General features: G+C 53.5%; 10 protein-coding genes across 10 annotated transcripts; 7 read left to right on the forward strand and 3 right to left on the reverse strand.

The window, feature by feature from the left end:
• Nucleotides 1-288: 288 nt before the first annotated feature.
• On the forward strand, nucleotides 289-1,017 carry IE81DRAFT_332197 (hypothetical protein; the record flags this gene model as incomplete). The annotated part of the gene is made up of 2 exons (XM_025515299.1): nucleotides 289-342; nucleotides 412-1,017. The coding sequence occupies 2 exons, from the start codon at nucleotides 289-291 to the stop codon at nucleotides 1,015-1,017; spliced, it is 660 nt and encodes a 219-aa protein (XP_025366779.1).
• A 763-nt stretch (nucleotides 1,018-1,780) lies between these two features.
• IE81DRAFT_332198 (hypothetical protein) lies at nucleotides 1,781-4,198 on the reverse strand (the record flags this gene model as incomplete). The annotated part of the gene is made up of 3 exons (XM_025515300.1): nucleotides 1,781-2,437; nucleotides 2,509-2,539; nucleotides 2,619-4,198. 3 exons carry the CDS (start codon nucleotides 4,196-4,198, stop codon nucleotides 1,781-1,783), a joined length of 2,268 nt encoding a protein of 755 aa, XP_025366780.1.
• A 1,270-nt stretch (nucleotides 4,199-5,468) lies between these two features.
• On the forward strand, nucleotides 5,469-7,509 carry IE81DRAFT_350002 (hypothetical protein; the record flags this gene model as incomplete). Its single annotated transcript, XM_025516468.1, has 4 exons — nucleotides 5,469-5,609; nucleotides 5,690-6,678; nucleotides 6,764-6,791; nucleotides 6,859-7,509. 4 exons carry the CDS (start codon nucleotides 5,469-5,471, stop codon nucleotides 7,507-7,509), a joined length of 1,809 nt encoding a protein of 602 aa, XP_025366781.1.
• A 425-nt stretch (nucleotides 7,510-7,934) lies between these two features.
• On the forward strand, nucleotides 7,935-9,811 carry IE81DRAFT_332200 (hypothetical protein; the record flags this gene model as incomplete). The annotated part of the gene is made up of 4 exons (XM_025515301.1): nucleotides 7,935-8,006; nucleotides 8,237-9,225; nucleotides 9,299-9,326; nucleotides 9,398-9,811. The coding sequence occupies 4 exons, from the start codon at nucleotides 7,935-7,937 to the stop codon at nucleotides 9,809-9,811; spliced, it is 1,503 nt and encodes a 500-aa protein (XP_025366782.1).
• Nucleotides 9,812-10,668: 857 nt separating this feature from the next.
• Nucleotides 10,669-12,756, forward strand: IE81DRAFT_15018 (hypothetical protein). The gene is made up of 3 exons (XM_025510429.1): nucleotides 10,669-12,016; nucleotides 12,082-12,133; nucleotides 12,194-12,756. The coding sequence occupies exons 1-3, from the start codon at nucleotides 10,959-10,961 to the stop codon at nucleotides 12,605-12,607; spliced, it is 1,524 nt and encodes a 507-aa protein (XP_025366783.1). The 5' UTR covers nucleotides 10,669-10,958; the 3' UTR covers nucleotides 12,608-12,756.
• A 553-nt stretch (nucleotides 12,757-13,309) lies between these two features.
• On the forward strand, nucleotides 13,310-15,544 carry IE81DRAFT_15031 (hypothetical protein). Its single transcript, XM_025510432.1, has 3 exons — nucleotides 13,310-14,301; nucleotides 14,362-14,392; nucleotides 14,458-15,544. The coding sequence occupies exons 1-3, from the start codon at nucleotides 13,634-13,636 to the stop codon at nucleotides 15,070-15,072; spliced, it is 1,314 nt and encodes a 437-aa protein (XP_025366784.1). The 5' UTR covers nucleotides 13,310-13,633; the 3' UTR covers nucleotides 15,073-15,544.
• On the forward strand, nucleotides 15,182-15,505 carry IE81DRAFT_350005 (hypothetical protein; the record flags this gene model as incomplete). The annotated part of the gene is made up of 1 exon (XM_025516469.1): nucleotides 15,182-15,505. One exon carries the CDS (start codon nucleotides 15,182-15,184, stop codon nucleotides 15,503-15,505), a length of 324 nt encoding a protein of 107 aa, XP_025366785.1.
• A 689-nt stretch (nucleotides 15,545-16,233) lies between the features above and the next one.
• On the reverse strand, nucleotides 16,234-17,389 carry IE81DRAFT_15033 (hypothetical protein). The gene has a single exon (XM_025510433.1). The coding sequence runs from the start codon at nucleotides 17,236-17,238 to the stop codon at nucleotides 16,258-16,260; it is 981 nt and encodes a 326-aa protein (XP_025366786.1). The 5' UTR covers nucleotides 17,239-17,389; the 3' UTR covers nucleotides 16,234-16,257.
• Nucleotides 17,390-17,813: 424 nt separating this feature from the next.
• IE81DRAFT_326340 (hypothetical protein) lies at nucleotides 17,814-20,901 on the forward strand. The gene is made up of 5 exons (XM_025514794.1): nucleotides 17,814-18,485; nucleotides 18,649-19,386; nucleotides 19,471-19,646; nucleotides 19,724-20,378; nucleotides 20,480-20,901. Exons 1-5 carry the CDS (start codon nucleotides 18,096-18,098, stop codon nucleotides 20,603-20,605), a joined length of 2,085 nt encoding a protein of 694 aa, XP_025366787.1. The 5' UTR covers nucleotides 17,814-18,095; the 3' UTR covers nucleotides 20,606-20,901.
• A 503-nt stretch (nucleotides 20,902-21,404) lies between these two features.
• IE81DRAFT_350008 (hypothetical protein) lies at nucleotides 21,405-23,291 on the reverse strand (the record flags this gene model as incomplete). Its single annotated transcript, XM_025516470.1, has 3 exons — nucleotides 21,405-22,041; nucleotides 22,107-22,957; nucleotides 23,061-23,291. The coding sequence occupies 3 exons, from the start codon at nucleotides 23,289-23,291 to the stop codon at nucleotides 21,405-21,407; spliced, it is 1,719 nt and encodes a 572-aa protein (XP_025366788.1).
• Between the last annotated feature and the right edge of the window lie 278 nt (nucleotides 23,292-23,569).

Here is a 23,569-nt window from a genome sequence, read left to right on the forward strand (position 1 = left end):
AAGGCTGACGTCCTCACAAAGTCGCTATCTGGAGTTAAGCACGGAGTAGCTATGAAGCAACTTGGGCTCATGTGAAATGTATGTCGACCTTCTTGTTGATTGACAACGGAACTGTTGAGAAGGGGGAGTATTGAGTGCACGGTCCCCTTTCCTGCATGAGGCATCTGAACGGTCAGAATAGCGCACAGGCCTCCTCTCTATGCATGTATATAAGTCTCTTCCAGTTCCTTCAGTCAAGCCCCCACTCGCTATGAATTCGATCTCTTCTCACAACATGACCCTACTCAAATGCGCATGTCTGATTGCAACAGCACCCTGGCATACTTCATACAGGGCTACTCCGTGCGTTGCTCGCACATTCCAGCTTTTGGCTTGATCTGACCACTATTGCCATTTGGCTTTGCACTTCAGGGCAACCCTATGAGTCCTTTTGACGTGCAGTTTGACCCAGCATCGGACACTCTAATATCAAGCTTCCTCTGGGGAGTGTCTCTTGTTCGACCATTCTCCTGGCTAAGTCAGCCTGATCTGCTTGCGCAGGTGCAGGTGGCATTGGTCCACTATAAATTGCTGGACAGAGGTGATCTGCACATTGACGGGACCATTGCTCAAGTGCGCGACTCCATTTTGATCCAGTCAAGAGTGTGTCAAGCCCTGCACGAGGGCACAGATCAAGATATCACCTACTCTCACCTCGTCTTGATTGACCTGCAACACCATCGTCTGGATCCCTTGTGGCAAAAAAATCAAAGCCACTTTTTTGAAGACGTGCGACTTTGGCATCTGGAATCAAGATCGGAAATAGGGGAAGAGGTGAACGATCCATCTCATCCTGGTTTCGTAACGGATGGGGAGCAGCCTTGGGACGTCGTCGATAGAGTACGAGACATGTACATGGATGCGACCACGATCTACGTTTGGCGCGCAAAGACTGGCTTGCACTACATCGACTTTGGCATTGCAGCCAAAATCGCGAGTAACATCGCCTCTGCTGCCCCTCCAGAAGACCAGGAGTGACGGTATCAACCGGTAGTCCCTTTCGTCCCACGAGATCCTAAGCATTTTCGCTTGCGCTATCTCCAAAGCATATAGTAAGCCACGATATGCCGCTCGAAGTCTACGCGCAGGAGACTCGCAAATTTTTCGCTTGGCACTGCAGGACCGCAAGTGAAGCGACAAGTCATTGTGAACGAGAATCAAGAATGGAAGCGTGTATCCATCACGTGCATATGCGCGCACCTCAACAACAAGCATGTAGAGTCGAGACTAGCCTACCTCGATATATCATCATCCGCGTGTCCCTCCCAGCGTGAAGGTATCTGCAAAGGTCCCAAGAGCACCTATCTGTGCGGAAGGAGCCCAAAATGCGTGTTCGCGTTCACGTCCTCCTCCCACGTGAGCAGTAGTACAAGCAAATTCAATCTTGAATGACAGTGCAAGAGAAGTGCTCGTGTGCGGTCAGTCGATTCGCCTCAGGTCATCGATTTCGAAGTGAAACAAGTCGCGCGCTCTGATAGCGACAGCACCCAGCGCGCTTTTGGCGAAGTATTGAGGGAAAGTCGAGTTGTGAAGCTGGACGTGGAGAAGCCAGCGTGAGGAGTGTATTCTGTCAAGTGGAGGTTATTTTCCACAACATTACTGGTCGGTCTGTTTCGGGAAAAGGTGCGGCGCGTCTTGCGAATGGCGGAAACATGATCCGCAAGTCTGGTGTCCGATGTTGCTGACCGCGAGTCTGCCTTGTGCTAGAGACAAGTCTCGCATGGAAGCTCGCGAAAAGAAATCACCGCGACCAGGAATCCTTGATTTCTTTTCGCGAGCGCCTAAGATGCTTCTCCCATGGGCTCTCCTCAGCCTTCTGTGGTCTACTTCTGGGACGACTGGCTAGTCCAAAGTCCATGTATTCCAGGCCTGAGCGCGTCCTAAGCGTGTAGATGGTAGTCGCGTCCATGTGCAAGCCCACGAAAGGATCGGAGCAAGACCATCCTTTGTTCCTTTTTTGTGTTGCGGTATACAGTCGTGCATCAGGCTTATGGTTGTTTTGGTGGCTGCGTTGATCGATGTGCCAAATTTTGACATTCTCAAACGGATGCTTTTTCCACTTCCAGCTCGTGTCTAGACGAAATGCGTCGTAGTCGACCAGAATTAGATGCGTAAGGGCGCTCGCCTTGTATGGCATTTGTGTCATTGCTTGGCATACACGACCGGTGGTGAAAGCTCGCTGCGTCTCCTGAACTCCTAGGCGATGGCTTGAAGAATGCTCCGAGATGACATGATAATGTATTATACCAACCATGACAGAGGCATTCGAGGCGTTGCGCATGCCTTTTATCAGAATCAAGCCCCACTCGTGCGTGATGATCAGCATGTTGTTCTTCGAGTCGAAACGGATTGAGGTTGACATTTCGACATGCCCGAGATGTTCTTGGCTCAGCAAAGTCTAAGAAGAGAAAGAAAATGATGCATCAGAAGGCTAAACCATGTCGTGGGTGTTCAGACTGCTACACGTACGCTATACTCCCTGATGTGGCCGGCAAGAGTGCTGCGTATCGGCTCAGAGGCAGCGCAAGTCATTGAGCAAAGAGACGAAAACCTCCACAGAAATACGAAGAATCTCTCACCCTCGTTTCACAACGCTGGGATTTAAGCAGGAATCTTCAACGCAGCGCCAAGCCACTTTGAGGGAGCAATGTCTAGCTTTGTTTTCACAGAGGTTGAGCAGAGCGGTGCCGAGGTAGATTTGTGAAGCACGGATGCTTGACGATGGAATATACCAGGGTGCAACAACGTCATGGAGGTCTATGAGATTGAAGTTGAAAGGGTTGCAGACCGACGCCAACTGGGTAAATTTTGTCTCGACGTCATTGAGCAGGCAATAGACCCCTACGTTCCCAATCTCATTTCTCAGGAAAACGAGATTATTGACTGCGTCGAAGTCGACATGCTCAACAAGGTGGAAGGCATTGAGTCGCCAACTTGAAATGATACTATTTTTGTGCAGATCCCATGTCAGAATGAAGCCTAGTGCAGCCTCGTCATCCTCAGGCAGGTCCGCTTCGAGCAAATTGGTGGTGATAGTAGCCATAACGCAGAGAGGCCCGCGGAGCCGTGCCGCTACTGGAGCGCCAAAGTGCTCTGCAAGGTCGATCGATGCAGTTTCGTCAAATTTGGTCGCGTTGACAGAGTCCATCACCGTCAAGGTAGGTCTGCTTGAAGATTTCTGGTAAGACATGACTATGTGTCGAGACCCTTCGCTACACAGAGCTCCCATCCTTTGATATGCATTGCCCATCGAGTTAGAGCTGACCTGAGGCGGAGGGAGAGTGTCAACCAAGTGCGCGTTTTCTTGGAGCACGTTAATCGAAGCCACGGCGTAGCCTGAAGAGGACAAGCCTGCATCGATCTGAACGTCTCCGTCTGGCCCAGTACCGAGAAAGGGGTTTCCGATCCTGTAGCGAGCGCCTGTAAGTGGCAATCCAGTGTGAATTGAGCCTTGGGATCTCATGCCTTTTTGACCACCTCGTTGAGCAAATACGTCTGAGGTCGACCACGTGCTGTTCAAGCACGCATGTCGTCGGCAAAGGTCCCTGAACGAGACGATATTGTTGAAATAGCCGGTGGCGCTGCTCATGAGAGGGTTTTGCTGTGCGAGTCGTTCTTCTGCCGGTCGCGGTGAGCCGGTGTTGCGAGGCAAGGGCGCATATATGCTGTCTATGAGCTTCCATTGATAGGCCACACACCTCCAGATATCTTCGCTGTTGTCCACGTATCTCTTCAAGCAGCTCGAGACGCGTCGGCATCGCGTGATGCTCTTTGGGTCCAGCTGTACCATGACTTTGACCCACAGCTCGAATGGAAGCCTGCCCATCAGTCCGCCAACCTCTGGTGAGAGTGCAGATGCGTTGAGAGTGCCCGTTGGAGACGGGGATGTCGACGACGATGCTTGATGCGCTTCAGCTGGCTGTGAATGACTGACGCTTGCGGCTGACTTCATCTTGGCGGCTGCGTCTTCTTGAAGCAAGACGGATAACGGAGGCCCACTGGGCGTCTGCCCTAGCTCTGTCATCAGAGTCTTGCTTGAGCTAAGCGGGCGTGTAAGAACGACTTCGATCTCTGACCGCTGTACTGGCAGATCATGGCTCGGACGGTGAAGAGAGAGCAGATGCGAATGGTGCGTCCGAATCGTGACTGAGATGTCCATCACATGGTCTGCGGTGGGCAGATTGGTGAGATGGACTTTCCTGCGCGCGCCAAATGCGTGCCTTGAGTGCGCACGAGTCACGCAACCCGCGCGACGGCCATATAAGCTCCGATCGACGTTTGACACGAAAATGTTAATTTTACTACAAAGCCATGTCAAATGAAGAGGTCAGCCAAATCAATCTGAATCTTGATTACGTCCGCTACACATCGCGATCCGAGCGTGAGACAAATGCCTCTTCATTTTTGATTACTAGACTTGGGTACGGGACGTAATTGCATCCTTGCTTCAGCGGGACCTGGCTCCGGGAAAGATGCATGCAAATGGATGCGTCGCGCGTCGCTCTGTCTCAATTAACATAAGTCATACGTGCAGGAGCGCGCGCTGAGGACGGCGTGTTAATTAAGAAGCAGCCACATTTTAAAGTTCGAAAGGCATGCGACGCAAGAGCTCAATCTCGCATAGCGCATGCGCGTTAATTGACGCGTTCTCGCCGTTCAATCCAGGCGCTAAATTAGAGCAAGACACGCGAAACACGTCTACGCGACCGTCGCGTGCAGAAGCGCGCATGAAGCCCTGCGTGCAAAGGAATTCCTCGGAGAGGAGAAGAGCAGCCTGTCAGGAAACGTGAAGCGCTCCTTCGCCCGTGCTTCTTTACCATCATCCACATCCTAGCGTTGGGCAAGCGCGGTACGAGACCTAACATTCAAGATTTGCGGCTTCTGATAAGGCTCGTGACACCATGCGCGCAATCAAGACTCATCAGCATGCTCCTGCTGTATGAGCCGAATGTGCAAACCATCAGTCGAACGCATCCGCGGCGTTGCGCCACAGCTTGGGGCTGAAATGCTTCTTGTGCATGAGGCGATGTTGTGTCTCACTTGACTCTCACATCCATAACACACACGCACAACAGCTGAGAACGAGGTAGTAGGGCTGCATGGCGTCACACGTGCATGCAGGCACGAGTGGTGAGTCGCGATCGAGGCGTAAGTGTCGAAACGCTCGTGACTCTGGACGACTCGGAGCTGCTGCATCACTCACGCTTCTTTGTTTCCAGACTTCTTGCTACATCGGTGTCCAGCCGCTATGCATATAAAGTCACGCTTCGCCCCCCATCTTGTTGACTCATAGCTTTTACCTTACCCACCACTCAGTCAGGACGCTTTCTTTCGCTTCAGAGCCTAGCGGTATAGTGGCGGCCCCCACGACTCGAAGTTCTTGTCTTGAGCTTGCTCTGACTCAGCATCCACTTGGCCTTCTTGCAAAGATGGCAGGCGCTCTCTGTGCACAAGTGCCGACAGAGATCTGGGGCCTCATACTAAGAGAAGTCGATTTGGAGACGGTGTTCGATGTTCGCAAGGTTTCAAATGGCTCAGAAATTTGGTTGACAGCGAAGAAGACGTTTGGCGTAGGATTGCGCATCAATGGGGACTCATTCGTGACGTCGACTCGCCTTTGCCGATCTCCTTCCCTACAGATCTTGATCAGCCCGATATGCCCGCACTCAAAAGCGCCACGGGATACTACAGCGAAATCTTATCATTCGAACACATGTGCTTCCTGCACGCCCGTCTTTCCAGGTCTTGGACCACCCCGAAGATCTTTCACAAATGGTGGGACTCCAAGGCACAACAGCGTGCGACGCCATGGGGCGCCCTAATGACGACGTCGCACAAATTATTCTACAGATTTTTGGGTACGGACAGATGTGGTGTCTTGCGTCTCTCCGAATTCGACAAGTCGGACGACAAGGCGAGTCGACTTTACAGAGAACATCAACTGGACGTCCTTGCCTTCCTCAGTGAGGATGCTACCTCGAAGTCCACGGATACGACAGTCAAAGACGGACCACGTGTAAGAGACTTTGAACACTACCGCTTCGACGGCATCTGGGCCGTTCGCTCTGACATGGAGGGCGCTATGGGATCGCCGGGATCATTCTGTATTCTGCAAGGTTGCAAAATTGTCGACGGCGCATTTGAGCTTCTAGCCTCACTGCGTATACCACTGGACGATGGTTATCTGCAAATGCGCTATCGCTCTTTGGTGCCACCTTTCTTGAATGGACACACCTGCATCGTTGTCAAGGGATACTATCCCGATAGAGATCTCGATAGAGCTTTAGATTCATGGCAGCAGAAGAGGTGCTCCGTTTTCATTTGGGACTTTCTACTAGACCAGTTGAAAGAGATGCATGTTGACAAGGACCAATTTCCCCATCACGCTTTCTACGATGCCAGTGCCCAGCTTTTGCTTCTGTCACAAGAGGAATTTGGTGTGAATGTCCACAGCACGGCGGACCAAGACTCAGGCTTTCAAGGCAAGAGTCTAGTCACGTCTCCGTTGCGACACGCACAAGTATTTGTGGGTACGATTTACCCCGTAGACGGCGGAGAAGGACTTAAGCATCACGCCCTGCGGCTCGATTGGAAGAGGACCGATGCGGTGTGCCCACCACTGGAGTATATCTGGCACCGGTGAGGTCAAGAGCGTGAGCGCGAACACTATTACAGTCATCGAGACACTTACCCACGAGGGACCATTCATTGACTTTTGCCGGAGCATCGATGAGTTCTTCGAGCAGCGGGAGGTACGTCCGATCCTGCAAGCTGCCTTGCCACAAGCGTTGAGACTCCTATGCTCGATTGAACCTGCAGTGCGGCAAAGCTGCTGAGGTTTGCAGCGGCATGAGCTTGCAATATAATCTATACACAGGTTTCCACGACGAAATGCACATCGACAGCAGTACGGATACTCTTGTACTGACAAAGCGTTGGGGGATCATCCTAGTGAGGCCTTTCAGTAAGCTTCAGAACCGCGACACACCTTGTCCTTTGCAGGTGGGACTCTTGCACTATCACTGCATTGCCAAACACGACCATGGCCACGTTGAACGGATCAGACCCTACGGAGGCTTTGCAGCATCGAAAAATGGGCGTCTATGTCACGCATTGCTGTTAAAAGATCGGAGTGGCGATAGACAGGTGCACATTTTCGTGGTCGACCTAGACGCATTCCGTCTTTTGGCTCGTCGCAAGACGAGCGAGAATCTATTTGACAATGTCCGGATCTTTGATTTGCAGCAGCAAGGGAGCAACTCGAAGATGCCACCTCGTCTCGCGGTAGAACCGAATATGGAGCAGCTCCAGCTTGAAGGTCGTCCCTCTGGTCTTCCTCGCTCAATCTACTTGGATGCGACGACAGTATACGTACGGGACACTGAGCACAATCTATATTACATGGACTTCGGTCTGGCGGTCGCCACCGACACGAAGAGTTCTGCTGGGACGCTCGAGAAAGACAATTAGAACGAGCCGCCAACATTCACGATCAAATTCGACTGCCTCGCATGCCATCGAGCACCGTGGCATCGAGCGACGCTTGATTCTGCATCTGCCACCACCTTTCTCGGCTGTGCTTCTTACGCCACATCATAGTCTCGAGTGATCTGTCACATGCAGGGCTGTCTTGCTGAAAAGTTCCGATGCAAGAAATCGATTGTGCAGGCCATGCACGTGACAGACGACGCATCAAATCGCTTCACTTGTGGCAAGATTTGTATCATTTTCTTGATTTTTGAGCCACGTTCAAGATTATTCACGACCTCTTCACGCCTCTTTGTTGATAGCGTCAAGACCCGCCGCGGCCAGAAGTCGACAAGTGTAAGGTGCGGCGCATTCATTTAATTGGAGAAGATTTATCTTTCTGGAGTCGCGTCATTCAAATTGCTGACATGTATTGTGCTGGGACTCGCCTTCTGGCTTCTTCCCTTCCACCATCCATCCCCTTTGCGCTGTGCTTGCGCGTGAGCTACCTATGGCGCGCATACACACCCACTTTTTTTTGAGTCCCTCAAAGCGATCTCGGGGTCCAAGCATCTTCAACCAGCTTACTTGGGTGCATATAGGAGCTGCCTTGCCCGAAAACCAAACGCTGCAGTGGGAGCACAAGCCTGGACACCACCACGACGCCCAACATGCAAGCACTGCCAGCTGAATTGTTTCGCTTGGTCATTTCAAGCCTTGATCCGAAAAGCGTCTTCCGCGCGAGAAGAGTCTGCGTGAGCTGGAAGCTGGCAATCGATGCAGACGAAGCATCTGGCGCAGCATTGCGGGCTGTTGGAATCTGGAAGAAGACCTCGTAGCCCTGTCAGCTTCGAGCGGTACTAGGGCTCGGCGTGCAACCCAAGAGATTTCTGGTGCTAGCCGCGCGCAGCTTTTGAGGAGCACGATCAAAGAATCAGATACGAAGTCTTCATTCAAGCTTCTATGCTTCGCGTACGTCCAAAAGACGCTCTCATGGACGACAGCTGATGACTTCATCGACGCATATCAGAGCCTCAAATCGAGAAAATTCGCCAGTGCGAAGTGGTGGTCGGAGGACATGTCGTCCAGAGATAAGCTACCCGGATCCGGCAAGTCCCGCCCGCGCGTCCATCAGGACTGCCCTTCACACGACTTTGTCGTGGACACCATTGGATCATCACGGACTCTGCAACTTTACCACAAAGACTCGAGCACACCACTCAGCTCGACAGGATGCCTGCCAGAGGTCTGGCGAGAGTTCTGCCTTCTTGTTCGACCTCCGACTTGCGTCTTCAAACCACAGCCGAATGCACGTGGGTTCCCGCAATACGGGGGCGTGTGGGATACGTCGTCCAGCAAAGCGCCTGTGGTCTTCGATGTGATCCGAAAGTTGGATGATCTAGATTTTGATGCCGATGAGGGTCTGCTTTTTGCGAATGAGTCGGGAACGAACAGCCCAGTCATCTACTCGTGTGGTGATGGTACCGTGTTGTCGGAGAACCCTTTTTACAATTTTTGGTGGCTTCTCGACATCAACGCGGAACCGTCGATCAGACAAACACCCTTCGATCTAGCACAGACAGCTGAACAAGTGCTCATAGGTACCGCCTACTGTTCGGCCCAGAAGAATGAGAACCGGGAGCATGAGCGGCTGCAAGTGGACATCCGATGGGATTCTCCACAAGATGAGCCGAAGGCCAGGCTTCGCGACTTTGAAGGGTGCGTGGCCCCGTGGCGGTGGACTTATGCATCAGCTGGACGCAGACTTACACCGTCAACATTCTCAAGGTAGCTTTAGAGATTTCATAGAGACGCCCAGCGTGAGTTCGAGCTATACTTGCGAGACGCAAGGGCTTCGCAGAAAAGCTGACACGTTGACGAAGGCTTTCAGGCATCAGGATGCTATTTGGACATCATTGAACCCAAAGTTTTGGAAGTACACGCAGACCATGAGACAGTCACGCTAGTGCTCAGCTACAACTGGGGACTGGCCTTAGTGCGCCCATATACTTGCATCAAGTCTCCAGAACATTGGTCATCGCTACGAGTGGCTTTCCTCGACTACTACGTCGTCGGACAAAGCGCCGTTTCGGAGAGGTGGGAGGACGTGAGACGTTGCCGGAACCACTACGCTTCTGGACGCGTGTATCACATACATAGATCGGAGGAAGGGCACGAGTACGGCTTCTTTGTCGATCTTGATGCTTACCGTCTGGACCCGACCTGGACGCCAAAGCACCACCTCTTTGAAAACGTCAACGTCTGGTGCTCGAGACGGCCTGCACGCTTTCCCGCGGCTATATAAGCACCAGTCAAGAGCGTCAGAGCGGAAATTGAGCTGGGCATTGTTTCGCCTTCCCGTTATGCGAAGTTAGCACAGCACGGCGTCCATCAAACAATCGAAGCTTTGGCACAAGACTGCTGCGCACACTGCGATCGTCGCCACGGAAGCCGGCATAGCTAAAGACGCGCGAACGATGGTCTGGCCGCTTGAATGACGGAAGCGCGCCATCTAACTGCCCACCAGGCGAACCATGCATGCGATGCACAGAATTTAAGGCGGCTTCTAAGATTTCTCTCTCTCTCCTCTCCCTTGTGCCTGCAGCGTTTCCAACTCATTGGCTGAACGATCAGTCAAGAGGTCCCTGTTGATCAACAAGCATTGTGACGTAAAACAAATGCTATCCTCATGAAAAGAATGTCTTGGTCTGGACCCCATTCGCAATAATGAGAATGTTGCGCTCTCAATAGGTACGGCAATAGAATCGTGAGTTTCGAGAAGAAAATCATGAGTCCGCCGTGTCGAGACTTTGACTTGTGAAGAAGTCGCGCGTGCGCACGCAAAACAAAAGAGTCGTCAATCGAACCATGATCAGAATTTGAATCGACAAATGATTCTTGTCTCGAATTCTTGAATCAAGAATGCAGGTCGGCGTGGGCGTATTTCGGGTGCGGGGCAGCGTGGGCGTATTTTTGAATTTTGAATGCAGGGCGGCGCGGGCGCATTTGATTTAGGCATCACGTCGCGTCGCTGCCGACCAACACGTGATGCGCTTACTCGCACAATTTTGAATTTTGAAGTCGTGGGCTTGGGACGCGTGTGCGAGGAGGATTCAAGTTTGGGTGCGCACAAGGGTGCTCGGCGCTTCTCTTCCAACCACACCATCATCTTCATTCGAAGATTTTGATCGCTGAAGCATGTGACCGCTAGCTTGTAAGACTCAGGAGCCACGTCCGCACTCGAGCTCTTGCACTTCCAGCCTCAAGTAAACTTCGTTCGTTCGCTCCAGATCGTTCCGGAAACAGCGACCGACTCTGAGCACGTCCCCATCTTTTCAGCCCACTGAGCCGCACATACATAGACGCTCACGACTCGAAATCGCTCCTTTCACAGCTAGCCGCGCATACAAGACACCGAAAGTCCCCCGACTCGTGGATCGCTTTGGCTAGCGATGCAGACATTACCGGTAGAGATCTTCCCTCAGATTATGGTCCATGCTGATCCTAGGGCCGTGTACCTCGGTCGACGCGTATGTATGCTATGGAAAAGGCTGATCGACGCCGACGAGGATATATGGAGCAGTGTGGCTTATCAATGGCGTCTGGTCAGTAGCGCAAACTCACAGCTGCCTCCTTTCATCAGTGAAGCAGCTCGGTCTCCTGCCGACGATTGCAGCCAACCTCATCAGATCTGGGGTGCCCCGAGGCTACCTTACTCATACTACCGCGCCAGAACTCATTTTCATGGTGTCGACTCGTTCAAGAATCTCTGCTCTGTGCATGTGAGCCTCACAGAAAATTGGGAGGAAGCCAGTGACTTCCTAATCCACACCTGCCTTCAGGAGGAGGTGGGCACGCTACCGCCTCCGCCCAGCGAAAGTATTCGGAGAGTCCGCGGCAAATCAAGTTCTCTGTACGAGCTCATGGAAGTAGACGATGTACAGAATGTGCCTTTTGTTTGCGCAGTGGAAACCTGGAAATGGGAAGGAGGCCGGAAGAAGATGATCAACAGGGTAAGACTACCTGGGCGCAAGCATAGAGCAGACTGCCTTTGCATTCGCTTTCCTTACTGCGTCACGTTTATGAGGGCAACTCGCAACAGGCCACAGCTCATCTACTGGGACATACTGTCTCCCAGCGACCCTGTCGTTCTTGAGGCGACGTTGAGCTTCCCTTCCTACATTTTCAAATTGGATTTCGACCTCGAGGCTCAGATCGTCATTGCGACCTCCGGCAACGACACCCTTGTTCAGTCGCTGCGCGACGGCTCTGTGCTTTCGTACGTGATGGAGCGACCGTCGGCCGGGCTTAGCGAATGGGAGGGTGACGGGACAGGCGGTCCGACAGCGTGTTACTTCGATATGATTTTGGGCAGTCTTGATATTGCCGTTGGCACCATCTACCTCGACCCCGGCAGCCATACAAGAAAGAGAGGACCACTAGTACCGACGATCATCGAGTGGGAAACGATGCCACGTCAGAAAGCCAATGCCAACTCTGATTCAGGAAAGTGAGTCTGGACTGATGTTCAAAGGAAGTAGTTGACAACGATTTTTCCTGACCGTCTGTGAATAGGCGTGGGTCATTCAACCTTTGGACGTTCAAAGATCGTCTCGAAAGATGTCAGGTCAGTACTCGACAATGTATCTCCCCACGAAGCTCTGTCTTACATAAGTCGAACACGCAGCGTGTGGGCACCTTGCTCAATGATCACGACCCGGAACCAATGCACGTATCGGTGGACCGGGAGACTGATACCCTCATTGTGATGCTCCCTGGAGGCTTCATCTTGATCCGGTCATATTCTCTGATGCACGATCCATCTTGCTGGCACCAAATGCGCCTGGCGCTCGTCCGATACTTTGGGTTGGAATCGCCGACGCTAGCAGGCAGAGTTCATCTCAATCGCAATAGAGCGGTGAGCGACATTCGAGGTGGCAGAATGTCTTTCTCTGCGCCACTTGGCGCATTTGGCGACAAAGAGGCCTATACCTGCGAAATTCTGGTCGACCTCAAACCGCATCGACTGGATACCGCCTATCAGTATCAAAGTTGTCCTTTTCGATGCATCAAAGCCTGGCAGCGTTGGCAGGGATGGTGATCTACCGGGCTCTGGCGCCGTCCTTCATTTCGCGCTACAAATGGACAAATCACATAGTGAAGAGCGCACCTCACCTTCTCTTTGGGGGTAGACTAGACGAGAAACAAGAACATATCACAGACTGCGCAATCAACAAGCGACTCAAGACAGAAGGCAGATGAGAAGAACACAGAACAGAGTTCACGATTACACTTGGCCCGGACAACATCGGCTCTAAGCCGTGAGCGACCTTTCCTGGCGGTCGATCTCCTTGATACGTCGCAAATTAGGAAGTCTGCCAAGAAAGCGCCTTAATCATCAGTCAGGCCGCGAATGTGATCGTATCCCAATAAACCCATGTTTGAATAGCTCAAGAGGCAAATCGTGGTGCGAGCCTTCCAATATGATACTCAATGAGGCAAACGAGCTTAGTATTGAGTCTCTCTGACTGGATCGTCCATCGAAACGACTGAAGGTAGACTCAAGGAATCGAGAATGTGGAAGAGCTCACGAAAGCAGCAGGAGAAAGGCTTGGAACTTCATGCGCGCTCGCGATCCACGTTCGCGCATACGCGTCACGTGCAAAAATGCCAGACGCGTTCACGCTTCAAGCCCGGCGCGGCGCGGCCCGTGCATGCAGCAGGATCCTGATCCCATGCATGCCGGATGCTTGCCCCTTCTGTTCCCACGAGCTTCCAGGTGCTCGACTCTTGTAGGTACGCGCACTCCTCCACCCTCTTCCGACGATTACCACCACCACCGCCCAGTTTGACAAGCTTTTCATGCACTTGTGACAGAAGCTGACCTACGTTGCCTGCAGTCACTTCGATCTAGCGAAGGCGAGGATTGGCTCTACATGCTCAGTGGCTGCGCCGTCAAAAGCCCTTGGATGCGCGTGCGCAGGTGGCATCGGATAGCACGCTGAGCGGTACCGCCTACTTTGACGAGCTCTCGTCGCGCAAAGACCTCTGCGAGAGGTATGCGCGTCTTTGCGCAAATTGGTCGCTATCGGAGCATCATCTTCGCGGCTCCTTTGTCTCGGGCCGTATGATCATCTACGGACCCATGGCGACTGGCCAAGCATTCCAATCCAGAACAGATCTGAGACTTTACGGGAACACGTGGTGCGAGATATTCGTACGCGAAGATGACGGCACAGTCTTGGACTTTTGGCAGAGAACGGAGCAGGGGCTCGTCAAGAGTGGAAGCGTCAAAGTTTGTGAAGTCTACCTACCGGGCTGGCAGGTTGCGGTCCACTATCCATACTGCATTGCAATTCCACGGATCACCGTATCAGCCAGACGTCCACCACGAGATGTGTTCAAGATCGACATGCGAACGCATGAAAACATCGCGCGCTTACTCGACGGATCTATCTCGGAATGGGATCGCGTACCGAGTGTGGACTTCGATACAGAAGCAAAGATTCTTGTGGTTGCCTATATGGATCGGGTCGTCGTCTATTCTACCGAAGACTGGTCTGTACTTTCAAGCGATGTGTGTCATCCCCTTTCGCTTTCCATCACGGAGCATCCAGCGCAACTCAGGTCGGGTGGAACTAACCTGCACGCGTCGCAAGTCTCGGTCGGAACTATCCAGTTGCCTTTCGTTCTGGCGAAGGGGTTGGCGCTGCCACAACATGCCTGTACTTCTCTCGAAGTAGAATGGCAAAAGGCCCAAGATTTGACGGCAGAGCAAGGCAGCTCCTTCGGAGAGTGAGTATTGATCACAAAAACCTTCACATGCTCATCGTTGACCCAGAGCGATTCCAACAGGACGCTGGAAAATTTGATCAAGTGCCCATTGGTGAGTTCGGCTCGTATGCGTGCCGCACGGATACATCTGAACGGTATCTTGTGTTGCGACCCAAGGAAAACAAATCTGGGTATTTATACCATAGCTCAGCACTGGAAGTGAGGACAGTTCACTTGGATCGGCATACGGATACTCTCATCTCAGTTTTTTGGTGGGGCGTCACCCTCGTCAGACCGTACTCTGCGATCCACGGAGACCATTCGATTCTGAATGTGGCATTCTTGCGGTACTCTGCTGAAGCAACTCCGATCTATCTGGACACGGTCAAGTCGAGCTTTGGGGAAGGAAAATTTGTGCAAGTCATGAGACATTTGCCGTTCAGTGAGGGACTGGAGACGCAGCACACTTTCGTCATCGACCTCAATGATCGCCGCTTGGATACAGCATGGCAGCCAACGAAGCACGTCTTCGAAAATGTCAAGGCTGTCCACATTGCCAGAGAGTCGTTTCGAGATTACGACGATGCTAGCGATGGTGATCAGTACGCGGAATATGTCACCGACGACCTTCTCGATGTTCATATCGACGCAACGACTGTATACTTGCTTCGATGCGTCTCTGGATTGACCTACTACGACTTTGGAGGCCGCACCAACGTGCCAAAGCAGGCAGCTGAAGGCGGACCTACAAGGCACATCACTGGAGAAGATCAGCGCACGCGCGTGTACTAGTGGCTGACAAAGCCAGTCATTCCGATCAAATGCAGATTTTAATCTGGATCGTAGACTGTCTTTGCAAGGGTCAGTACCCACATTTGTCTTGGAGCGCTGTCGGCTCTGCATGACCAGGGTGTCGCTCATGTATGCGGACGAGATCACCGACACGCTCGTGGTGGTCTATCCTCGGGGCCTCGCTCTTATTCGCCCATACTCGCAGATGGTCAGCAACAGGCAACCAATCAGCGTCGCCGTTCTGCACTATTCGTTCGGAGAAATATCTGAAGCTGATACTCCACCACTTGCGACCGAGGAGCGCACTGGCTTTGGCAATGGCGTAGTGCAGGTGATCAGCAATGTCCGCACTGTAGACGAGGAGATAGCCGAACACTCTATCCTATTCGACCTCGACTCTTTCCGACTGGAGCCAACTCGGGCCTCGCGGTAACATTCTTTTGGAAATGTGGCAGTCTTTCACATCTCGCAGCGTCTCCTCCAAGAAGGTTTAGTCAATCCAGTAACATCAGCCCCGCTTACGCACTCGCCCGCGAAAGATGCAGTGGCTGATGTCCTCATCGACGCGACGACGATCCACACTTGTCATCCGGCCTTACCTATATCGAGTTGGGCATGTGTCTTGAAAAGATAGATCAACCCCCTTGGGCCGTGGAAGCGGGGCTGCGCTGCTCAGGTCGCCGGAGCACCAAGCCTCGCATCAAAGCAAAGCCCTTAGTGCAATGTTTGCCTCTCGGATGAAAAGTCTTGTATTTTGTTTTGCCTGCGGAAACGCGCCGCGGATGTATCACATGCTCATGGCATGATACTTGCAAAAGTCTCGACTTGCGACTTTATTTCGCGTGAATCTCGTGCGGTCGCTTGATTCGGGTGGGACAAGCCAGGGCGGTATTCGCGAGCTTTTGGGACTCGTTGCTTGTGCGAACAGAGCAGCGCGTGACGTGATGACTTTTGCTGTCTCGTCTTGCCCGCCTCTTGTTCGGCTGCCGCAGAGCTGCGTGAAATGCCGAGTACCTCGAGCTGATCTGGATGCTTTGCATGTCCAAAGAGCATCGATCTCTGCTTGCTTGGGCGGCAGACGAAGGACAAGCTATCCAGTCCAGTATGACTTTGCGTGCCATCGCAGCTTCAGATGACGCGATGTTCGCACTGTTCGCGCCGCGCTGCTCCACTCGCGGGCGAGGCCTACAAGTCCAAAGAGAATGCATCCTCATCCGCTCTACCCCTTTCCCTCTGCGTAGCTGTCCACGTCAACACCTCCTCCTGCTGTCCATTCGCATCCTGCACATGTTCCTCCGGTGCCGTTCGCTCGGCCTCCTGACCAACCTCTCGCATCTCCAACCTGCGCTGTCTCCGAAATTCGTTCCAGCTAGGCGGGTCGGAGCCTAGCGATCCTGAGCGCAATATGTTCTGAGAGGGGTAGGGAAGGTGCTGCTCTAGTTGAGAGGGGTGTTGAGGTGCGGGCGTGGGAGAGCGCGAGAGGGTTCGAGGTTCATGATTTGTGTGTGCTACTGTTGGCGCTTCTTCGCCATTCACACCCGGCGCTCGATCTTCTGCCATCCGATCATCCGCACTCGCCTCCGCCTTGTTGACTTTTGCCTTCTTGCGCCCAGTCGCAGAACCAACGCTTCCCCAAGGTTTGCTCGTCTGATAGCCTACCACGCTGGCAAGACTCAAAAGATGCTCCACGTTCAAAGGTCTCTTCGTAGCCCTCGTCGAACTCTTCACTTGCGCCTTTGCATTCCTGACCAGATCTCCCAGCTCCGTGTTGAGATCATTGACATCACCAAACGCTTTGGAAAATTGCGATGAGAGCAGGTGGACGCGCTCGGTTTGCTGCGCGAGAGAATCGTGTGCTGCTCGGTGGAGAGAGATGAAAGGTAGAAGAGAACGAAGTGCCCGGTCGGCTTGCTGCAGCTGAGCGAGAGTGTCTTGCACCTGAGAGTCCTTTTCTGTGCTGGGACCAGCACGTGCACCGACCTTCTCACCCTCTGCATAGTCGCTCGCACTGACAGAGCTCAGCAAAGGACGTATAGACTCTGGAGTATCAACGACTGCGGTGGAGCTGGTGAGCAGCGCATGAGATAGCTCGGCATGATGATCCAGCAGATCCAACAGTACACGCTTTAGCGCGATCTGGTCCAAGTCCACCTGATGTGACGCCATCTTTGCTTCCAATGATGGGAAACAAGTGCGCGTATCTGGTCTATGCGTCGGCCGCGTACCCTGCACCACTTGAGACTGGCAATGAAGCGCTCCGCTTTGAGACGGGATGCCTGCTGGTCGGCGGGGCAGACGATCAGCGGACCAAAGCACCCGCAGTCCTCGCACTATTGTGCACTCACACTCACTCAAAAGGCTTAGCCTCCCATTCTTGAGTCAAGCTGTCCAAACAGAAATGTGCTCGACACGAAGCTCCAGATGATCATGGTGAGACGACGAATATGTGCTCGATGCCTGAGCAATGCAGCGATGGTTCACGAGTCACGAGTGTGAATGACCAGCCCCGGTCTACAACTGCATGCTGGTGGAGGTGAGCGGGAGAAGGGCGGCAGCCGCGCATGCAACCCGCTCCAGTAGAGAGTTGTGGGCCTGAACATCCACGTGGCGTGCGGTACCACATACGCGTCCCACTCCTCTCTCAGCTGCACGCATGCATATGCTCCGCGTGTGATGAGAAAGCTTCGGGTCAAAATAATCAGTTCGAAGGCGACTTGAGGCTCATTCAAGAGTATTCACATCTCGGAGAAGCATCATTTGTGCCAAAGTGACTGTCCGGCCACGCATTCACGATTTCCAATTTGCTTCGTATTTCCTTTTCACCTTGGCTTCATCCACCACCCTTCTTTGCATTTTGCCACATTCACTGCTTCGCCCTTTGCCACACTCCTACGGACGCCAGTTCTTGCCGCTTCCCAAGCACAGCAAATCGTCACGCACAGCCGTCACGGGTCGAATCTTGAAGTCTGATCAGCCACGCCCAATCTAATCAGCCTTTTCTCCGTCTACCTGAGCGTCGCATCATGAACGGCTATCAAGCACGCCCTCGACCAGGGCTAGGATCCGGCGGGCCAGGCTCCAGCTCATACGGACCGAGCGGAGGCTACATGGGTGGACCACCACCAATGCCTGGTCCTGGAATGTACGGCCGACCACCTTCAGGTCCAGGTATGGCCGCTGGGCCATCTGGCGGCATGGGCGGTCCGCCGCCTCACCTGACAGGTGCAAACTCCATGGTCTTTGCATCCGCCATGAATGCGCCATCCATGGATAGTCAACCGCATGGCATCAACCCTGGATGGGCCCAGAGAGCTCAGGAAATTGGGAATAGAGGAACAGAAGTCTCGACGACGCTCTATGTGGGAAACATCGCGCCTGGTGTGGGCGACGAGTGGGCGAGGAAGCTGTTGCTAGTGAGTGTCTCTTGTCAAGTGCGCATGTATGCGGGTTTTGCCAAGAGCTTGGTAGACGGCAGTCAGCACGATGGTCGGATGCACGATGAAGTTAGCTGGGTCGACAGCGCCTCGCTCGTGTATGCGCTGAGATCTCTTTTTCCTCGTCCTCTCACGCTCACAGGCTTGTGGACCGATCACGTCGTTCAAACGTGTCAATGCCAACTTTGGCTTTGTGACTTTTGCAGATGCGGACGGAGTGTTGCGAGCGCTGGAGACGCTGAACGGCATCGAGCTGCCGGCTATGGGCGCAGGCGCAGGCACCGTCAAGGCGCTAGTGGTCAAAGCTCAAGACAAGACTCGAAAGTTCTTGGACGAGTTCGAAAAAGATAGAGTGGTAGGGGATGAGGAACGAGGAGCTACGAGCACATCAGCCGAAACAATCAAGGCGATCTTGGAAGCTATGAAGGATCCCAATGCGATCGGAGGACAAGAAGAGTCGATCAATGCCAGCGTGCCTTCCCACTTGAAGGATCTACCACCTGAAGATCTGCCAGAGGAGCATCGTGGCAGCGTGCTAAGCGAGATCGAACAGTTCAGACAAGCTTCGGCTGCTAGACAAGAAGAAAAGAAGCGCAAAGAGAGGGTGATGGAGCAGGAGAGGAGAATGGCTCAAGCTCAAAGCATGAGGGAGCAAACTCATCATCATCCCAGCAACAATTGGACGAGCACAGCTGCTGGATCTCCGAACAACGCAAATGGAGCTGGTCCGCTGGGCGTGGGCAAGGATGGACCGCAGAGCTATCAGAGACCTCTGGGCTTTGTAAAGAGTGATGACCTGGATCCGATCGCGAGAGATGACCAGGAAGAAGCGCGAAGGCTAGAACAGCAGCGTGAAACTACCAAGCGCGAAGGACTTGAGGTGAGAAAGAGACACGCAGAGTGAAGTCGTGGGGGTGAAGTGGAATATCTCTGTGCTGACGTTGCAGATGCATTGCGCACCAAGGCTGAGCGCAGATATGTGGCTGCTGAGAGGCGTCGCTTCGAGCACTGGGAGCGAGAGACCGAGAAGGAGAGACGAGCAAATGAGGACAGAGTGTCGCGAGCTTCGGGCCTGCTAGCGAGGACAGAGTCGTGGGATGTAGCCCGCGAGATGGAGCGAGAAATGTTCTTCTACGATCGGTAAGTTTAGCACTGATGTCGTGATGTATCGACTCGAGGTCGCATAGCTGACGCTGGTCTTGCTCGACGATGCACAGCTTGCGATGGAGGTCTCACAGATCGGCTGCACGATCACGCGAGGAGGCGGCGGATGCAGCTGAAGAGGCAGCTGAGGCGGCAGAGGCGGCAGCCAAGGTCGAAGCAGATAGGTTGGCGGCCGAAAAGGCGGCTGCGGACGAAGCTGCAGCGCTGGAAGCCGCTAGAGCTGCTGGTGTTCTCGTGCCCTCTGGCGACGGATCTCATGCGCCTCTCCGACTCAAAGTGCAGGCCAACGCAGCTGGCGGCACATCCAAGGAAGCGGAAGATGAGCACGCGGCGCATGCTGTGGCGAATGCGTCTAGCGGACTCAAGCCGGTGTTGGGCGAAGCGGAAGAGGAAGATCTGGGCCGACGCAGATTGCGCAAGATCGAATTGGGCAGCACGCTCTCTGATTCGGAGAAGGAAGCGCTGAGAGCGAAGCATGCGCTACGATTAGAGGCGGAGCTTGCCAGTCAATCTAGCGAGGTCATCTTGGCTACCGCTCCCAACTGGGACTGGGTGGACGAGGAAGTCATCAAGAGCCGCTTTAGACCGCTCGTCGAGAGACTCATGGTGGAGTATGTGGGAGAGCAGGTCGAGGAACTGGAAGATGCTGTGGTCAGCGCTACGAGGGAAAGAGCAAAACCGACAAAGATCGTAGAGACGCTGGAGCCTGTGAGTGACGTTCGAGCGCCCGATCCTGCGGAAGATCGACTTGGTGCAGTTGCTGATTTGGGGATCGATCTCCCCCCCCCCCCCCCCTCCCCCCCCTGCAGGTGCTGGATGACGATGCTGCTGCGTTTGTGGAACGATACTGGAGAGCTTTGCTCGTCGATACTTTGGCGGCGGCTGCGAGCGCTGCTGATGCAGCTGCTGGAGGCAGCGCTGTCAATGGCAACTGAGCACGCACCCGCCTCAGTCACCTGTTTTGCCCTTCTGACATCGCGATCCGTCAATGACGAGATGCTCTGATGCAATCTGAAGCGTGATCGCGTCGCACCAAAAAAGCATGTTGTAATTCAAAGCTTGAACTTGGCTTGGCAATGGCTCCTTTATGCGCAGCGAAACATTGGTACTGCACAGGGTGCCGTGAAACTGCTGGGGGCCGCGTATGGGTACGGCAAAATATGCGCCGATGTCCGAATGTTCCACGTACGCATCTCCGACTACATTCTGCCACTCGGAAATTTAAGACTGCGACATCTTCAACACCGCAAGTTTTCCTTGTTGATGTGCAGGGTGAAAGATTCCGCTCGTATGTGCCACCACCAAGTCACATCATACCTGCTTGCCGCCAGCCACTTCTTACGCGCTTACAGCAAGCCTAACAGATGGCCGCACTCGTCACAATTTCGAGTCAGAATCTCCTCTCAGTCCGCCTCTTTCGAGCCACGCGTGACTTCCACGGTAGAGATTTACAAGCTCACCAAAGCCGGTCGCGAGCGGAATGTCATTCTTTTCAGCGCCGGATCAGCTCGTGGTTCGCTGTGCTAGGGCTTCGTCTCTGTGTCGGTCGGAGAGATGGATGGGGCGCTCTGCTACGTAGCTCGAGGACCTGCGCGTGCGGTCAAGAGTCTGGCAGCAAACAAGCGTCGAGTGACAATTGGTGGTGTGCTATCCACACCCGCGCTGCTTGAGCCCCAGTCAAGAAGCAGGTTGGTCCGGGAAAGACTGCCGGTCGAGTGCGACAGGTGGGTCTGTCTACATTGTGTCGGGATGGTCCACCGCAAGTCCAAAATCGATGTAGTTGAGGTGAGTGGGCTCTCTCATGTAAATGCCTGTCGCGTCCATCTCGATGTCTGTGCCCACAAATTCAAAGGTATGCTCCAAGACTACAGGGTAGACCTCTTCTTCTCGAAGCATTCGGATTTGGCAAGAGTCGATCGGCAACTCGGTAGGATCGAGTGTAGGATTTAGACGGGAAGGATCCAGGTCGATGACGAAGATGGTATTCTTGACCATACGGCACCCGGGACTATCGTCGTCGCGGTGTTCAATGCTGTGGCAGATGCGGCCATCGTAGACCGCAAGTCCCCTGCACTTGCTTTGATAGCCCTTCTTCTTCTCTCCCTTGAAGTGAACCACGACGCCTACGGAGACTTTGCTCTCCAACTCGATCAGGGCATCGAATGGGCGAAATAGCAGGAGACCCCAGTCAAAAGCGAGAACGAGAGTCTTCGTACGTATATCCGCTGCCACGCTCTCGATCTTGCCAAACTTGGTGGAGTCTTCTTTCTGCGAGGGAAGTGGAGCGCTCTGCTCAGTCGAAGACTGACGACTAGTCGCTGGCAGCTGCTTACAGACAAGGATGGTATCGACCGACGCCGGAAGAAGCTCGCTAGATCAAGACCATTCGAAGAGCTATTAGCAGTCTGACGCGCTTCATGTGGAAGTCGGACTCACGTGGATATTGGAGTGCTTGGTCTCGGGCTCCAAGTCACGACGGTGGGTGCGTTGACACAAGCTCGACCATGAGAGATGCCGGCCACAGAGCAACACTGAAATGCACAGCTCAGGTCGGGTCCAGGTGGACTTGGGTAGAAAGGTTGTGCAGACGGGAGGACCAAGTGATAATCCGGCGATAGAAAGCCGTCAAAAGTAACATACACGTCGTCACTGACGTCTTCCGAGCGCAGAAAAATTCTCAGCTCGCTAGGCCAGGCCAGGAAGTAGAGCCGATCAAAGGCATTTATATCTGCTGAGTCCAACGACCGAAGTCCTTCGAAGGAACTGCCACGCCCAAGACTGAATTCTGTCCGTCCGCCCTCCCAAGAGTGGTTTACATTATAGTCACCGTTTCTGTATTCCAAGGTCCCCGGATTTCGGGCTCTGTATTGGTAGACCGAGGTCTCGGGCCGCTCGACGCTTTGAAAACTCTGAACCATGCTCCGCAATCCAAGTAAACAGGGCAAACAGCAGAATGACTTCTCCGAGAGCACGTTTACGAGCTTCCACAAGCAGCTTCGGCCCTTGTGCTCGTGTGTTGCAGACTGATCGGGATCGGAAGGGGTAGGTTCAAGCTCCACCCGTACGGCACGCTCGAAGCGTCTGCCACTGATGAGGTCTGCATGAACGAGCATGCGCTGATAGGTGTCGCTACTGTGTCCGAGCCAGAACGGGACTTCAAGACAACTGGGCTCGGTACGGTGATCGAGACTCATCGCCTCGGGGCCATTCCACACTCCCCTCGATCTTGTAAAAAGTCCCCCTCGACCATACTTGGGCACGAGCATCAAGGCGCCTTTCCTGATAGTCTGTCGTCCAGGATTGTGTCAGCGCAATATAGAGAGCGCAAAGCTGACGAAAGGAGGTGCAGTCCCCAAAGAATCCCGCAAGGCTTGTTGAAGCTTCGCTGACGTTCCTGGTTACGTGTTCGTCGAACGCTTTGTACCCATGCTCATAGGGCAAGTCTGATCCTATCTTGTCTATTAATCGCAGGTGTACCGCGTACCTTTTCCAGGTGAGGCAGTGAGCATCGATGGTCGATCTCCATTCTCTGTTCACTCCTCGGCTCTGCAGTACGGTTGCCAAGTCCAGCTGTTCGAAGATGATGAAAAAAAGCTCTGCTGGAAGGAATTGAGTGCGCATGCTGACAATTCAGGGCATGAGTGGGTGGTCAACGGCTGGTATGCCAGCAGGTTCTGGCCTACGCCTGGGCGCCTCGTCAACGTGGAAGTGGTGCGCTTCTTGAAACGGCCAATTGCGGAAGAGGCTTTTATAGCCCTCTCTGGCAGGCCAAAGCAACGCAGATGAAAGGAGACCGCGGAGAAGAAGAAAAGGAAGAAAAGACAAATAGGCAGGCCACAAGCGGAGCTCATCACACGATCAGTCGCCTGGCGCGCGTTCTGATGTGAATCGCGTGATCA

This window comes from Ceraceosorus guamensis (genome assembly GCF_003144195.1).
Source record: "Ceraceosorus guamensis strain MCA 4658 unplaced genomic scaffold IE81scaffold_104, whole genome shotgun sequence".
Taxonomy (NCBI): domain Eukaryota; kingdom Fungi; phylum Basidiomycota; class Exobasidiomycetes; order Ceraceosorales; family Ceraceosoraceae; genus Ceraceosorus; species Ceraceosorus guamensis.